This window comes from Moschus berezovskii, chromosome 12 (genome assembly GCF_049115385.1).
Source record: "Moschus berezovskii isolate FMDL1 chromosome 12, NW_MosBer_1.0, whole genome shotgun sequence".
Taxonomy (NCBI): domain Eukaryota; kingdom Metazoa; phylum Chordata; class Mammalia; order Artiodactyla; family Moschidae; genus Moschus; species Moschus berezovskii.
In genome coordinates this window covers 70,299,451-70,314,744 of record NC_142471.1, presented here as the reverse complement: position 1 = coordinate 70,314,744, position 15,294 = coordinate 70,299,451, and the positions used below count along the sequence as shown (strand labels likewise).

The window sequence follows — 15,294 nt, the reverse complement described above, 5'->3', positions numbered from 1 at the left end:
GTTACATAAACAATATTATGCTAACAATCATAAAGACTTTCTTTGTAAAAAGAGTTACAAGTCTTGCTGTACATCTGAGGAAGTACGAAGGGAACACACTGGGGAAGTATGTGCATTTGTGTTCATCACCACGTGTAGTGTCCCAGGTTCTCTAAAATTACCAGGTACAGAATTTTTATTATGGGCCCTATTACATATCCATTTCCTCACCACTCAAAGACTTTATACTCTCCTTTTTAAGGTAACTACTGTGAGTTAAATGAACTAGTATATTTCTTAACTTTACTAACAGGAATACATCCTGAAAGATTGCTTTTAGTTTTTCTAAAAACTTGGGGAAAACATACACAAAAGCTTCAGATACTAGCTCACTTATCACTTCCTATTGGATGCCTTCCCAAACCTCCCCGGTACATACCACCACGCATTCTTCCTTCTCAATCCTCATCACAGTTTTCACTTTGTATTTTTATGATTCTTCAATTAATTCACGTCTATATCTCCCTCCCACTGTTCCCTCATAGTTGTCCAGTTGTTTCTTTTAACTACACAGCTTAACAAATTGTATAGATTAATAGTTTTTTCTCCTCTATAGAACAACACTTCATTTTTTACAGGAGCTTACTTTTTACAATAAGTTGTTTTCAAATTCATTATATCATATGAAAAATAATTTGGGAGACAGATCATTATTCATCCTACAGTTGAGTAAACAGACTGATAAAGATTAACTGATTTACCCAAGCTCCTGCCCAGCATCACCAAAATAAAAGAGGAAAGGTCTTTTGATTCGCAACCAGGTACAGCTTATACTATCTACTCTTCTTTTGTAATACTTTGCTTATTCCTTCAAGGAGACAAACTAAAACTCCATTTTAAAATGTCCTCTTGATTAAATTAGTATTGGTGCAGAGCAAGTGACTGACTGGTTATTATAAATATTAACATTTTATTTATATATTTATTTATGCCTAACATTTTCTAAAAATGAATAAAATTTTTACATACAGACCTGGCCACAACAGAAGAAACTTTAAAAAAATTTAAATACTTAAATTTAAATTAAAAAACTTAAATAAGACACTTCAAACTAACATTAAAAAATAAATAAATAAAAGAACTGGGGAAATAAAAAAAAGACTTGAAAGAAAGAAGTTCCAACTGGGAAAAAAATATTAATTAAAAACAAAAAAGGAATCTAATTTCATTATTTAGGAAATTTAAAATTCTTCATCAAGTTTCTACATTTCAGTCCAATGTCAAACAACCATGAAATATAGTATTCTGAAATACACATCTAAACATCTATTGAAGCTAAGGATATGTTGCTATGTTGTTAATCACTCTCTCATCAATGGGTCAATTCTCATTCAAGTAGCATAAGTAACTAAATAGAAGAGGTAGTGCAAAAAAAAGTTCTACACAACTTATAAATCTCTTAGGACAATTAATTATTTTGGCTATTCCTACAGATTAACCAAAAATACTTACCCAAAGATTATTCTCATAATAGAAGGCATCTAGAAGCTTGACTATATTAGGGTGATCACAAGATGCTAATATATCAATTTCAACCATGTAGTCTTCAAGTTCTTCTTCAGATTTGGTGTCAATTACCTTTGCAGCAGCTAAAACATTGGTCTCTTTATTCTGGGCCTAAAAACAAAAGTATCATAAGTCCACAATTACAATGCATACTTGCTTTATAAATATTATTTTTTTTAATAAACTTTATTTTTTACTTTTCACTTCACAGCAAAACTAAACAGAAAGTACAGTGCAGTTCAGTTCAGTCGCTCATTCATGTCCGACTCTTTGTGACCCCATGGACTACAGCACGGCAGGCCTCCCTGTCGATCACCAACTTCTGGGGTTTATTCAAACTCATGTCCATTGAGTCTGTGATGCCATCCAACCATTTCATGTCCATTGAGTCCGTGATGCCATCCAACCATTTCATCCTCTGTCATCCCCTTCTCCTCCTACCTTCGATCTTTCCCAGCATCAGGGTCTTTTCCAATGAGTCAGTTCTTCACAACAGGTGGCCAAAGTATTGGAGTTTCAGCTTCAGCATCAGTCCTTCCAATGAATATTCAGGACTGATTTCCTTTAGGATGGACTGGTTGGATCTCCTTGCAGTCCAAGGGACTCTCAAGAGTCTTCTCCAACAGCATAGTTCAAAAGCGCCAAATTTTTGGTGCTCAAAAAAAAGTTGGACTTTATAGTCCAACTCTCACATCCATACATGACTACTGGAAAAACCATAGCTTTGACTAGATAGACCTTTGTTGGTAGAGTAATGCCTCTGCTTTTTAATATGCTGTCTAATTTGGTCATAACTTTCCTTCCAAGGAGCAAGAATCTTTTAATTTCATGGCTACAGTCACCATCTGCAGTGATTTTGGACCCCCAAAAATAAAGTCTCTGTTTCCATAGATGTTCCCCCATCTATTTGCCATGAAGCGATGGAACCAGATGCCATGATCTTACTTTTCTGAATGTTGAGTTTTAAGCCAACTTTTTCACTCTCCTCTTTCACTTTCATCAAGAGGCTCTTTAGTTCTTCACTTTCTGCCATAAGGGTGATATCATGTGCATATCTGAGGTTATTGATATTTCTCCTGGCAATCCTGATTCCAGCTTGTGCTTCATCTAGCCCAGAGATTCTCATGATGTACTTTTCATACAAGTTAAATAAGTAGGGTGACAATATACAGCCTTGATGTACTACTTGTCCTATTTGGAACAAGTCTGTTGTTCCATGTCCAGTTCTAACTGATGCTCCCTGACCTGCATATAGGTTTCTCAAGAGGCAGGTCAGGTGGTCTGGTATTCCCATCTCTTTCAGAATTTTCCAGAGTTTCTTATGGTCCACACAAAGGCTTTGGCATAGTCAATAAAGCAGAAATAGATGTTTTCCTGGAACTCTCTTGCTTTTTTGATGATCCAACGGATGTTGGCAACCAGTTCCTCTGCCTTTTCTAAATCCAGTTTGAACATCTGGAAGTTCATTGTTCATGTATTATTGAAGCCTGGCTTGGAGAATTTTGAGCATTACTTTACTAACATGAAGTCGCTCAGTCGTGCCCGACTCATAGCAACCCCATGGACTGCAGCCTACCAGGCTCCTCCGTCCATGGGATTTTCCAGGCAAGAGTACTGGAGTAGGTTGCCATTTCCTTCTCCAGAGGATCTTCCCAACCCAGGGATCGAACCCAGGTCTCCCACATTGTAGAGACACTTTACCGTCTGAGCCACCAAGGAAGTCCTTACTAACATGTGAGATGAGTGCAATTGTGTGGTAGTTTGAGCATTCTTTGGCATTGCCTTTCTTTGGGATTGGAATGAAAACTGACCATTTCCAGTCCTGTGGCTACTGCTGAGTTTTCCAAGTTTGCTGGCATATTGAGTGTAGCACTTTTAACAGCATCATCTTTTAGGATTTGAAATAGTTCAACTGGAATGCCATCACCTCCACTAGCTTTGCTCATAGTGATGCTTTCTAAGGCCCACTTGACTTTGCATTCCAGGATGTCTGGCTCTAGGTGAGTGATCACACCATTGATAATATCTGGGTCGTGAAGATCTTTTTTGTACAGTTCTTCTGTGTATTCTTGCCACCTCTTCTTAATATCTTCTGCTTCTGTTAGGTCCATACCATTTCTGTCCTTTATTCTGCCCATCTTTGCATGAAATGTTCCCTTGGTATCTCTAATTTTCTCGAAGAGATCTCTATCCTATTCTATTGTCTTCCTCTATTTCTTTGCACTGATTGCTGAGGAAGGCTTTCTTATATTTCCTTGCTATTCTTTGGAATTCTGCATTCAAATGGGTATATCTTTCCTTTTCTCCTTTGCTTTTTCGCTTCTCTTCTTTCCACAGCTTTTGTAAGGCCTCCTCAGACAACCATTTTGCCTTTTTTGCATTTCTTTTCCTTAGGGATGGTCTTGATCCCTGCCTCCTGTACAATGTCATGAACCCCCGGTCCACAGTTCTTCAGGCACTCTATCAGATCTAATCTCCTGAATTTACTTCTCACTTCCACTGTATAATCGTAAGGGATTTGATTTAAGCCATACCTGAATGTCCTAGTGGTTTTCCCTACTTTCTTCAATCTAAGTCTGAATTTGACAATAAAGAGTTCATGGTCTGTGCCACAGTCAGCTCCTGGTCTTATTTTTGCTGACTGTATAGAACTTCTCCATCTTTGGCAGCAAAGAATATAATCAATCTGATTTCAGTATCGACCATCTGGTGATGTCCATGTGTAGAGTCTTCTCTTGTGTTGTTGGAAGAGGGTGTTTGATATGACCAGCGCATTCTCTTGGCAAAACTCTTGTAGCCTTTGCCCTGCATCATTCTGTACTCCAAGGCCAAATTTGCCTGTTACTCCAGGTATTTCTTGACTTCCTACTTTGCATTTCAGTCCCCTATAATCAAAAGGACATCTTTTTTGGGTGTTAGTCCTAGAAGGTCTTGAAGGTCTTCATAGAACCATTCAGCTTCTTCAGCATTGCCGGTTGGGGCACAGACTTGGATTACTGTGATACTGAATGGTTTGCCTTGGAAATGAACAGAGATCATTCTGTCATTTTTGAGACTGCATCCAAGTACTGCATTGTGACTCTTTTGTTGACTATGATGGCTACTCCATTTCTTCTAAAGGATTCTTACCCACAGTAGTAGATATAATGAACAGAAAGTAGATCTAATGTACAGAAAGTAGATATAATGTAGCAGAAAGTACAAAGAGTTTCCATATATACCCCTTCCATATTCATGCACGGCCTTCTCCACTACCAACATTCTGCACCAGAGTGGTACATTTGTTAAAGCTGAGAAATCTATATTGACACATCATCATTACCTGAAGCGCATTGTTTACATTAGGATGAACTCCTGGTGTGCCTTCTATGGGTCTGGACAAAGTACATGATATGTATCCACCATGTTAATATCATACAGAATAGTTTCACTGCCCTAAAAATCTCTATGCTCTGCCTATTTATCCCACTCTTTCTCCTAGCCCCTACACTGATCTTTTTACTGTCTCCATAGTTTTGTTTTTCATATAGTATGTAGCCTTTTCAGATTGGCTTCTTTCACTGAGTAACACGCATTTAAGATTCCTCCACATCCTTTCATGGTTTGATACCTAATTTCTTTTTAGTGCTAAATAATAGTTGGATACACAGATGTAGTAGGCAAGTTTATTCATTCACCAACTGAAGAAATCTTAATTGTTTACAAGTTTTAGCAATGATGAATAAAGCTGCTATAAACATCTGCATGCAGCTTTTTGTGTGGATGTAAGTTTTCAACTCCTCTGAGTAAGTACGAAGGAGCAGAATTACTGGATCATATGGTAAAAGTAAGTGTAGTTTTGCAAGATACTGATAAGCTGTCTTCTAAAGTGGGAAACAGTGTAAAAAGTGAAACTTTATTTTGGGGGGCTCCAAAATCATAAATAGCTGTGAAAAGAAGAGAAGCGAAAAGCAAAGAAGAAGAGGAAAGATTTAAGCATGTGAATGCAGAGTTCCAAAAGAATAGCAAGGAGAGATAAGAAAGCCTTCCTCAGTGATCAATGCAAAGAAATAGAGGAAAACAAGAGAATAGGAAAAACAAGAGATCTCTTCAAGAAAATTAGAGATTCCAAGGGAACATTTCATGCAAAGATGGGCTCGATAAAGGACAGAAATAGTATGGACCTAACAGAAGCAGAAGATATTAAGAAGAGGTGGCAAGAATACACAGAAGAACTGTACAAAAAAGATCTTCATGACCAAGATAGTCACGATAACGTGATCACTGACCTAGAGCCAGACATCTTGGAATGTGAAGTCAAATGGGCCTTAGAAAGCATCACTACGAACAAAGCTAGTGGAGGTGATGGAATTCCATTGAGCTATTTCAAATCCTGAAAGATGATGCTGTGAAAGTGCTGCACTCAATACGCCAGCAAATTTGGAAAACTCAGCAGTGGCCACAGGACTGGAAGAGGTCAGTCTTCATTCCAATCCCAAAGAAAGGCAATGCCAAAGAATGCTCAAACTACCGCACAATTGCACTCATCTCACACGCTAGTAAAGTCATGCTCAAAATTCTCCAAGCCAGGCTTCAGCAATATGTGAACCATGAACTCCCAGATGTTCAAGCAGGTTTTAGAAAAGGCAGAGGCACCAGAGATTAATTGCCAACAGCAGCAGCAGCAACCCCCTAATGACAGATGATGCTGAGCATCTTTTCATATGTTTATTGGCCATCTGAATACCTTCTTTGGTGAGATGCCCAAATCTTTTGGTTATTTTTTAATTAGACCATAGGTTTTCAAACTGTTGAGTTTTAAGAATTCTTAATATATTTTGAATTACAGTCCTTTATCAGATATGTCATTTGCAGACATTCTCTCCCAGTCAGTGGCTTATCTTCTCATTCTGTTATACTTATTTTTTAAAGGTAGTCTAAATATAAACATTGATACTGTTGATACTGTTTCAGTATCAACATGAACAGTATCAAAAGGCAAAATGATAGGATACTGAATGAGGCATTCCCTAGGTCGGTAGTTGCCCAGTATGCTACTGGAGATCAGTGGAGAAATAACTACAGAAAGAATGAAGGGATGGAGCCAAAGTGAAACAAATACCCAGTTGTGGATGTGGCTGATGATAGAAGCAAGGTCCGATGCTGTAAAGAGCAATACTGTATAGGAACCTGGAATGTTAGGTCCATGAATCAAGGCAAATTGGAAGTGGTCAAACAGGAGATGGCAAGAGTGAACGTCGACATTCTAGGAATCAGTGAACTAAAATGGACTGGAATGGGTGAATTTAACTCAGATGACCATTATATCTACTACTGTGGGCAGGAATCCCTTAGAAGAAATGGAGTAGCCATCATGGTCAACAAAAGAGTCCTAAATGCAGTACTTGGATGCAATCTTAAAAACGACAGAATGATTTCTGTTCGTTTCCAAGGCAAACCATTCAATATTACAGTAATCCAAGTCTATGCCCCAGCCAGTAATGCTGAAGAAGCTGAAGTTGAACATTTCTATGAAGACCTACAAGACCTTTTAGAACTAACACCCAAAAAAGATGTCCTTTTCATTATAGGGGACTGGAATGCAAAAGTAGGAAGTTAAGAAACACCTGGAGTAACAGGCAAATTTGGCCTTGGAGCACGGAATGAAGCAGGGCAAAGGCTAATAGAGTTTTGCCAAGAGAACGCACTGGTCAAAGCAAACACCCTCTTCCAACAACACAAGAGAAGACTCTACACATGGACATCACCAGATGGTCAACACCGAAATCAGACTGATTATATTCTTTGCAGCCAAAGATGGAGAAACTCTATACAGTCAGCAAAAACAAGACCAGGAGCTGACTGTGGCTCAGATCATGAACTCCTTATTGCCAAATTCAGACTTAAATTAAAGAAAGTAGGGAAAACCATTAGACCATTCAGATATGACCTCAATCAAATCCCTTATTATTATACATTGGAAGTAAGAAATAGATTTAAGGGACTAGATCTGATAGATAGAGTGCCTGATGAACTCTGGACGGAGGTTCGTGACATTGTACAGGAGACAGGGACCAAGACCATCCCCATGGAAAAGAAATGCAAAAAAGAAAAATGGCTGTCTGAGGAGGCCTTACAAATAGCTGTGAAAACAAGAGAAGCGAAAAGCAAAGGAGAAAAGGAAAGATATAAGCATCTGAATGCAGAGTTCCAAAGAATAGCAAGGAGAGATAAGAAAGTCTTCCTCAGCGATCAATGCAAAGAAATAGAGGAAAACAACAGAATAGGAAAAACAAGAGATCTCTTCAAGAAAATTAGAGATATCAAGGGAATATTTCATGCAAAGATGGGCTCGATAAAGGTCAGAAATGGTATGGACCTAACAGAAGCAGAAGATATTAAGAAGAGGTGGCAGGAATACACAGAAGAACTGTACAAAACAGATCTTCACAACGAAGATAATCACGATGGCGTGATTACTCACCTGGAACCAGACATCTTGGAATGTGAAGTCAAGTGGGTCTTAGAAAGCATCACGACGAACAAGGCTAGTGGAGGTGATGGAATTCCAATTGAGCTACTTCAAATCCTGAAAGATGATGCTGTGAAAGTGCTGCACTCAATATGCCAGCAAATTTGGAAAACTCAGCAATGGCCACAGGACTGGAAAAGGTCAGTCTTCATTCCAATCCCAAAGAAAGGCAATGCCAAAGAATGCTCAAACTACCGCACAATTGCATTCATCTCACACGCTAGTAAAGTCATGCTCAAAATTCTCCAAGCTAGGCTTCAGCAATATGTAAATCGTGAACTTCCAGATGTTCAAGCAGGTTTTAGAAAAGGCAGAGGAACCAGAGATCAAATTGCCAACATCCGCTGGATCATGGAGAAAGCAAGAGAGTTCCAGAAAAACATCTATTTCTGCTTCATTGACTATGCCAAAGCCTTTGACTGTGTGGATCACAATAAACTGTGGAAAATTCTGAAAGAGATGGGAATACCAGACCACCTGACCTGCCTCTTGAGAAACCTGTATGCAGGTCAGGAAGCAACAGTTAGAACTGGACATGGAACAACAGACTGGTTCCAAATAGGAAAAGGAGTACGTCAAGGTTGTATATTGTCACCCTGCTTATTTAACTTATATGCAGAGTACATCATGAGGAACGCTGGGCTGGAAGAAGCACAAGCTGGAATCAAGATTGCTGGGAGAAATATCAATAACCTCAGATATGCAGAAGACACCACCCTTATGGCAGAAAGTGAAGAGGAACTCAAAGGCCTCCTGATGAAAGTGAAAGAGGAGAGTGAAAAGGTTGGCTTGAAGCTCAACATTCAGAAAACAAAGATCATGGCATCTGGTCCCATCACTTCATGGCAAATAGATGAAAAAACAGTGGAAACAGTGTCAGACTATTTTTGGGGGCTCCAAAATCACTGCAGATGCTGATTGCAGCCAGGAAATTAAAAGACGCTTACTCCTTGGAAGGAAAGTTATGACCAACCTTGATAGTATATTAAAAAGCAGAGACATTACTTTGCCAACCAAGGTCCGTCTAGTCAAGGCTATGGTTTTTCCCATTGTCATGTATGGATGTGAGAGTTGGACTGTGAAGAAAGCTGAGCGCCAAAGAATTGATTCTTCTGAACTGTGGTGCTGGAGAAGACTCTTGAGAGTCCCTTGGACTGCAAGGAGATCCAACCAGTCCATTCTAAAGGAGATCAATCCTGGGTGTTCATTGGAAGGACTGATGCTAAAGCTGAAACTCCAATCCTTTGACCACTTCATGCAACGAGTTGACTCACTGGAAAAGAGTCTGATGCTAGGAGGGATTGCGGGTAGGAGGAGACGGGGACGACAGAGAATGAGATGGCTGGATGGCATCACCGACTCTATGGACATGAGTCTGAGTGAACTCCGGGAGTTGGTGATGGACAGGGAGGCCTGGCGTGCTGTGGTTCATGGGGTCGCAAAGAGTCAGACACGACTAAGCAACTGAACTGAACTGAAATATAAATATTAACAGATACATGCTAAGTGCTTAATACAGACAGAATTTCAAGTTGCAAGTTCTACTGGATCAGACTGTTAGGGTTTAAATTCTGGTTCTGCCACTTAATAACTACATTGTTTGGGCAACTTACAAAATCCCTAAGATTTAGCTTCCTCATCAGTAAAATGTACTTACAACTCACAAGTTTGTGAGAATTAATATAACAGATATTTGCCAAGGGAAAAAATACATATAAACATTTAATACACTGCCTGCCATTCATAGTAAAAAAGACTGAAAAATGTTACCTGGAATTATTACTATTATTAGTTAATCCTCAAAATGATACCATGAATATATTAGCATTCCTGCTTTAAAGGAGGATGAACAAATTTAGAGAGATTAAAATGCTTCCCCAAGGTCAGGAAGAATTAAGAGGCAGAACTGAGATTCAAATCCAGGCTGTTTCCAAAACTCTTTCTTTATCTTAATCACTGCCCTTCTCAGTTTCCCTATATTTCCATCAGTTTAATCATTTTTCATTGTTTTTAGTACTTTAACTTTTCCATTTTCTTTCTTTTACTGAATAACTTCTCACTTCCATTTATTACAAAGGGAAGGTTTCCAAATGTGTAAAAGTCTAGATCACTATTGTAAAGTTAGGAATCAAATCATAAAATACTAACTAGGTTTTTTAAAAAATTTCATGGACAAAGGAGTCTGGTGGGCTACAGTTCATGGAGCTGCAGAGCTGGGCAAGACTGAGTGACTGAGCACACACACAAAGGTCTTCAAAGGAGATTTTCAACATGCGTGTTGCCATCACTTCAGCAAATCTATCAGTTTATAAGAAAAAACAGCAAACTTTCAAAAGCTAGTGATAAGTGTCTTAATAAATAAATAAATGCCCAATTCCATTTTAATAATTTATAAGGAGAAAATTTTATAAAATAAAAATATATATAAGCAGAAAACATTCATCAAAGCACTGTTTATAATAAAGAAAACTTAATCAGCCTAAATGTCCATTAACAAAAACCTACTTAAATAATTCAGTATGCTTCTATAATGGAGAAATATGTAACCATTAAAATTAATTGACTAATCAATTAATATTTATTAAGTTAGAACAAAAACCACAATATATTACTGAATGGAAGAAAAGCAACTTACTAAACAGGAAAGGTATGCAATTTTACAAAAACTACACATCCATTTTTACATAGGGATAGTTATATAAGAAATACTTGGAAAGACATCATCGGGGGATGGCAGTTTCAAGTCCCTTTGACTTTCTCTGTATTTTTCACACTGTTTACATTTTTAAATGGACATATATTATTTTTATAGAGTTAATAGGTACTAAAACATCAGTCTATGGGATATTTCTTAGGGATCTATTACCTAATCTTGGAGATGATGATGAAAGAACAATCAAACTAGGTATAAGCCTCTATGTGGGAATTCTCCTAAGTAGACTTTGCTACGTTTTACCTCCTTCGGTAAAAACAGAGGTAGAAGTTAATGTTAATTACTGACAAAGTAACCCTACCGTTTAGGGTTCAGAGAATGGTGGTGTAGTCACTAAGTCATGTCAGATTCTCTGTGACCCCAGGGACTGTAGCCTACCAGGCTCCTTTGTCCATGGATTTTCCAAGCAAGAATATGGAGTGGGTAGCCATTTCCTTCTCCAGGAGATCTTCCCCACCCAGGGATCGAAAGCTGGTCTCCTGCATTGCACGTGGATTCTCTACTGACTGAGCTACCAGGGATGCCCATTATCTTATGTTCTGCAAAGAAAAACTGCCAATAAACTACAACAGGAGTCTGTCATTTAGAATTTTCACATTATTCCTTTCTAAGAGCTCTTTTGGACAGGTCGAGAGAAAAACTGATATTGTTTATTATCTTTGTAAATACAGGAAAAAAAATACTTCTTCACATTTAACTCTTCTGAGTCACTTTTTCACTCAGAATTATCTACTGTCTGTGTTTTCACACAATATTATTCTCTGGCCACGAGAAGCTTTGGTGATACAGCATTTCTTTAAAAAGTATTCCTCTACTACTACTGTCTCGAAAATTTTCTTTGAAGCCACCTCCTATTTTGAAATCATAATGCTGATATCCTCTTGATCTTATCACAGGTGCTAAAAGAAGCTTTTAGATGACAACCAGGACTCACATTCTTTCTTCACAACATTCTTAAATGGTTTATTGATTGAAACATCAACAGGCTGCAACTGTATGATACCTGAGATACAACTACATTCACAAAGCACAATGACATATATATCACAACTGCCACCTGGCGAACAATATGAAGGCCTCAAACAATAAATCGGGACTTAGCCCAGTTTCAGAAATGTTAAAAAGTTGAAGGTCTATCATAACTGGGTGAAACATGGCATTAAGTTTATCTAAGAAAGACACTTCAGTTGAAAAAATAATACACAGAACTCACCCTCCCCCAAGTCAGGAAATAAGTCAGTGAGAAATGTCCTTCTCTCACCATTTTAATGTAACACTTTGGGAAGAAAGAGAGCAGAGCAACTGTCCTTGAAAAGGACACTATAAAATACAAGCAGTGGAGAGAGACCAAGGATATTGTGAGTAGAGTTAAAAAGTCATCCTTCTTTTGCATGCCTCTACCCATGGCAGGAGAGATTTTAAAGACGTATCTTTTACTTGTTAATAGAATGGCATGAAAGAGGAACAATAATTAATACGAGATAATCTCTAAAGTTCTTTGTAGCAACAGATTTCATTATTCCATTGCCCTGGATATACCGATTTAAGTCAGCGATAGTACCATTTGGTTTAATATAAATAATACATAAAATTTACATTAGAAAATATAGTGCCTCTTATATTACTGCTTGACAATATTCATCACGATCTAGTTCAAGAGAACTCTAAAATTCAAAACTGAAATAAATTCATGTGTGCAAAACCATACTTTAAACAAACATAATGCAAATAAGACATTAAAAAGAAATAATCGCATCTACTACCTAAAAGCATGAAAATTTTAGACAAAATTTTAACTAAACAAATGTTAATAAAAAGAATGAAATAACAAACACTCAGATGTTAATTTAAAGGAGCTCTAATTTCAATGGGTAAAGTTTTCAGAAATCAGTCATAATAACTCAAAAATCACTGTTTTTATCTTCACGAATCACAGGAGCCAAGGAAAGAGTCAGCAATGACACAAACTCAGCAACTTGGAGGAAAAGATTCTGCAGAGCTGGAACTCAGATCCCTGAGGAGAGAGTGGTGCCCAGCTGCTGCTGAGTCTCTGAACCTGGAAAAGGGATCTTGCGAGACCAGGGTACCTTTTGAGGAAGAGAGGACTAGACAATCAGAGCTGGTGTTTGTAAGGGTTATGATAAGACTAGCTCTGTGAGTGTTAGAAAAACTACAAATTGAATCTGGAACAGCTACTGATGGGGTGAAAAGCTCCACTAGGATGATGGCCAAAGTAACAGCAGAGCAGACAGGGAGCCACAGGAAACAGAAAGATGTAGGCTCGACTCTCTCCTCCTCCTTGCAGCCTCCTGCAGTGTTCAATACTTCTGAAAGGAAGCACCTGGCAAGACAGAAATGGTAATCTGCAAACATCTCAGAACAGCATCACAACGCAGAACTACAGAAAGGAGTGTTGGAGCTGAGGATTACAGATGGGAGAACTAAGGCACAGTAGTATTAAGTATTTGGTTAATAAATATTCAAATTTCCAAAGAGCAGTTTGGGAAAAAAACAGCACTAGAGAAAGAAGATAGTTTTAGACTGTTTAGATACTATTAACTGTTTTACATTACATGCTAATCCTGGTGATCTTCTCAGAACCCAGATAAGATTTCGGTTAGAAGTAAGAGTGAATATCAAATAAGAATAAAATTACTCAACATAACTTAGCAAAGATAAACAGTTGATTTCCACTATTTATTCTCATTTGTTCTACAGAGTCACTACAAACCCTGAATTAGTGAATATTGAACCACTGCTCCTAGAAGAAATACACACGCACATTCCCCCACACAGACTATAACCTTAGATCTCAAACAACTCATCCTGGTAGATTCTATTTGTTTCACAAAAGAGAAAATGAAGTTCAGAAATGTTAGGTGATTTGTTCAAGGCTGCCCCAACAATAGGTGCCAGAGTTTGGGTTCAAACCCCATCCAACTGGTCCCAAGCCAGGAGCCTCCTGCACTACAGTATACAGCGCCCCCCACCCCCGCCCCGGCCCCGTTTCCATCCTCTGGACCTCTCTGTATGAGACAGAGCACTACCAAGTTCGATCTCAGCGCAAAACAAGTGCATCTGGGGACTCATATCTTATATAGCTTTGCACGTGTACACAAATAACTGGGAAAGCACTGCATGTACAGATTTGGGGGCTACAAATAGATTTTAGCAAGTAGATAAATCTTCAAATAAAGAATCTGCAAATAATGAGGATCAGCTATACAATATACTCTTCCATTAAGTTCAGTCACTCAGTCGTGTCCGACTCTTTGCAACCCCATGAATCACAGCACGCCAGGCCTCCCTGTCCATCACCAACTCCCGGAGTTCACTCAAACTCATGTCCATCGAGTCGGTGATGCCATCCAGCCATCTCATTCTCTGTCGTCCCCGTCTCCTCCCACCCCCAATCCTTCCTAGCATCAGACTCTTTTCCAGTGAGTCAACTCGTCGCATGAGGTGGCCAAAGTATTGGAGTTTCAGCTTTAGCATCAGTCCTTCCAATGAACACCCAGGATTGATCTCCTTTAGAATGGACTGGTTGGATCTCCTTGCAGTTTAACAGGTGGAAAATATTATAGACATCCTTTTTTAAAGGATTTCTCCACCGTAGAGGGCACGGGTTTGATCCCTAGTCAGAGAACTAAGATCCTGCATGCCATGTGGTGTGGCCAAATTAATTAATTTAAATGCTTTTAAAAGAACACATTTTCATGCCATATCCTGAATTCTGCAAAAAAGAAAGGAATGCACTTTATATTCTCTTTACATTCCCAAACACTACTTTATTTATATTGCTCTGGTTATTTACTGAAAACTTAGTTATTGGTCAGTCAAGATACCAACAACAAATGTCAATAGTAAGTTAATGTTGGTTAAATCAGCAGTTTCTAAAATGTTTTACCAATTCTCAGATAACACAGTTTTCCCATTTATTTCATGGACTTGCTGACTCTGAGCAGCATGAATAAACTGCAACATTTTTGATAATTTTGTGATAGACAAGCTTTAGGAATTTGCATGGGTTACATAGTTGAAAGGCTGAAAAAATGTGAACACAGAAAGAATTTTTTAAAAATATTTAGAAATAAGACAAAGACATACTACTTCTGGAAATTAATTCAAGAAAAATAAAGGCTTTTAAATGGTAAGGAAGATCATTACCACACAAACATTCTCAATGTTAAATTATAAAAGTAAAGGGCCAAAATAAGTTGCTGTCAAGATAAGAAATTCAACACAAATACTAAGATTTTTATAAGGAAAAAAGATAAGCCAGCACATTAAAGTCATTTTTTACAATTCAAAGTTTCAGTTACCTCTTTTAAAACAAAAATGTATATATACTAGGAATTTGGACGTCATATGGTATTGGGTACAAAATATAATGCAGTATTTAATAAACACCAGGTAACTTCAGTAGCATAATACAGAAGTAGTTACCCATTCTGAAAAGAGACTTTCTTTCTCCTTTCATAGGAAGAGAAAAATGATGAATATATAAAGGTAGAAAAAATGTGAA

General features: G+C 38.0%; 1 protein-coding gene across 2 annotated transcripts in view; it reads right to left on the bottom strand.

Moving 5' to 3' along the window:
* The window catches only part of SLK (STE20 like kinase), a 65,079-nt gene that overhangs the window by 36,915 nt on the left and 12,870 nt on the right, over positions 1–15,294 (bottom strand). For both annotated transcript variants that reach the window (XM_055424720.2, XM_055424721.2), the window contains exon 2: positions 1,492–1,656. In XM_055424720.2, coding sequence (XP_055280695.2) covers positions 1,492–1,656 — 165 coding nt within the window. The remainder of the gene's footprint in view (positions 1–1,491; positions 1,657–15,294) is intronic.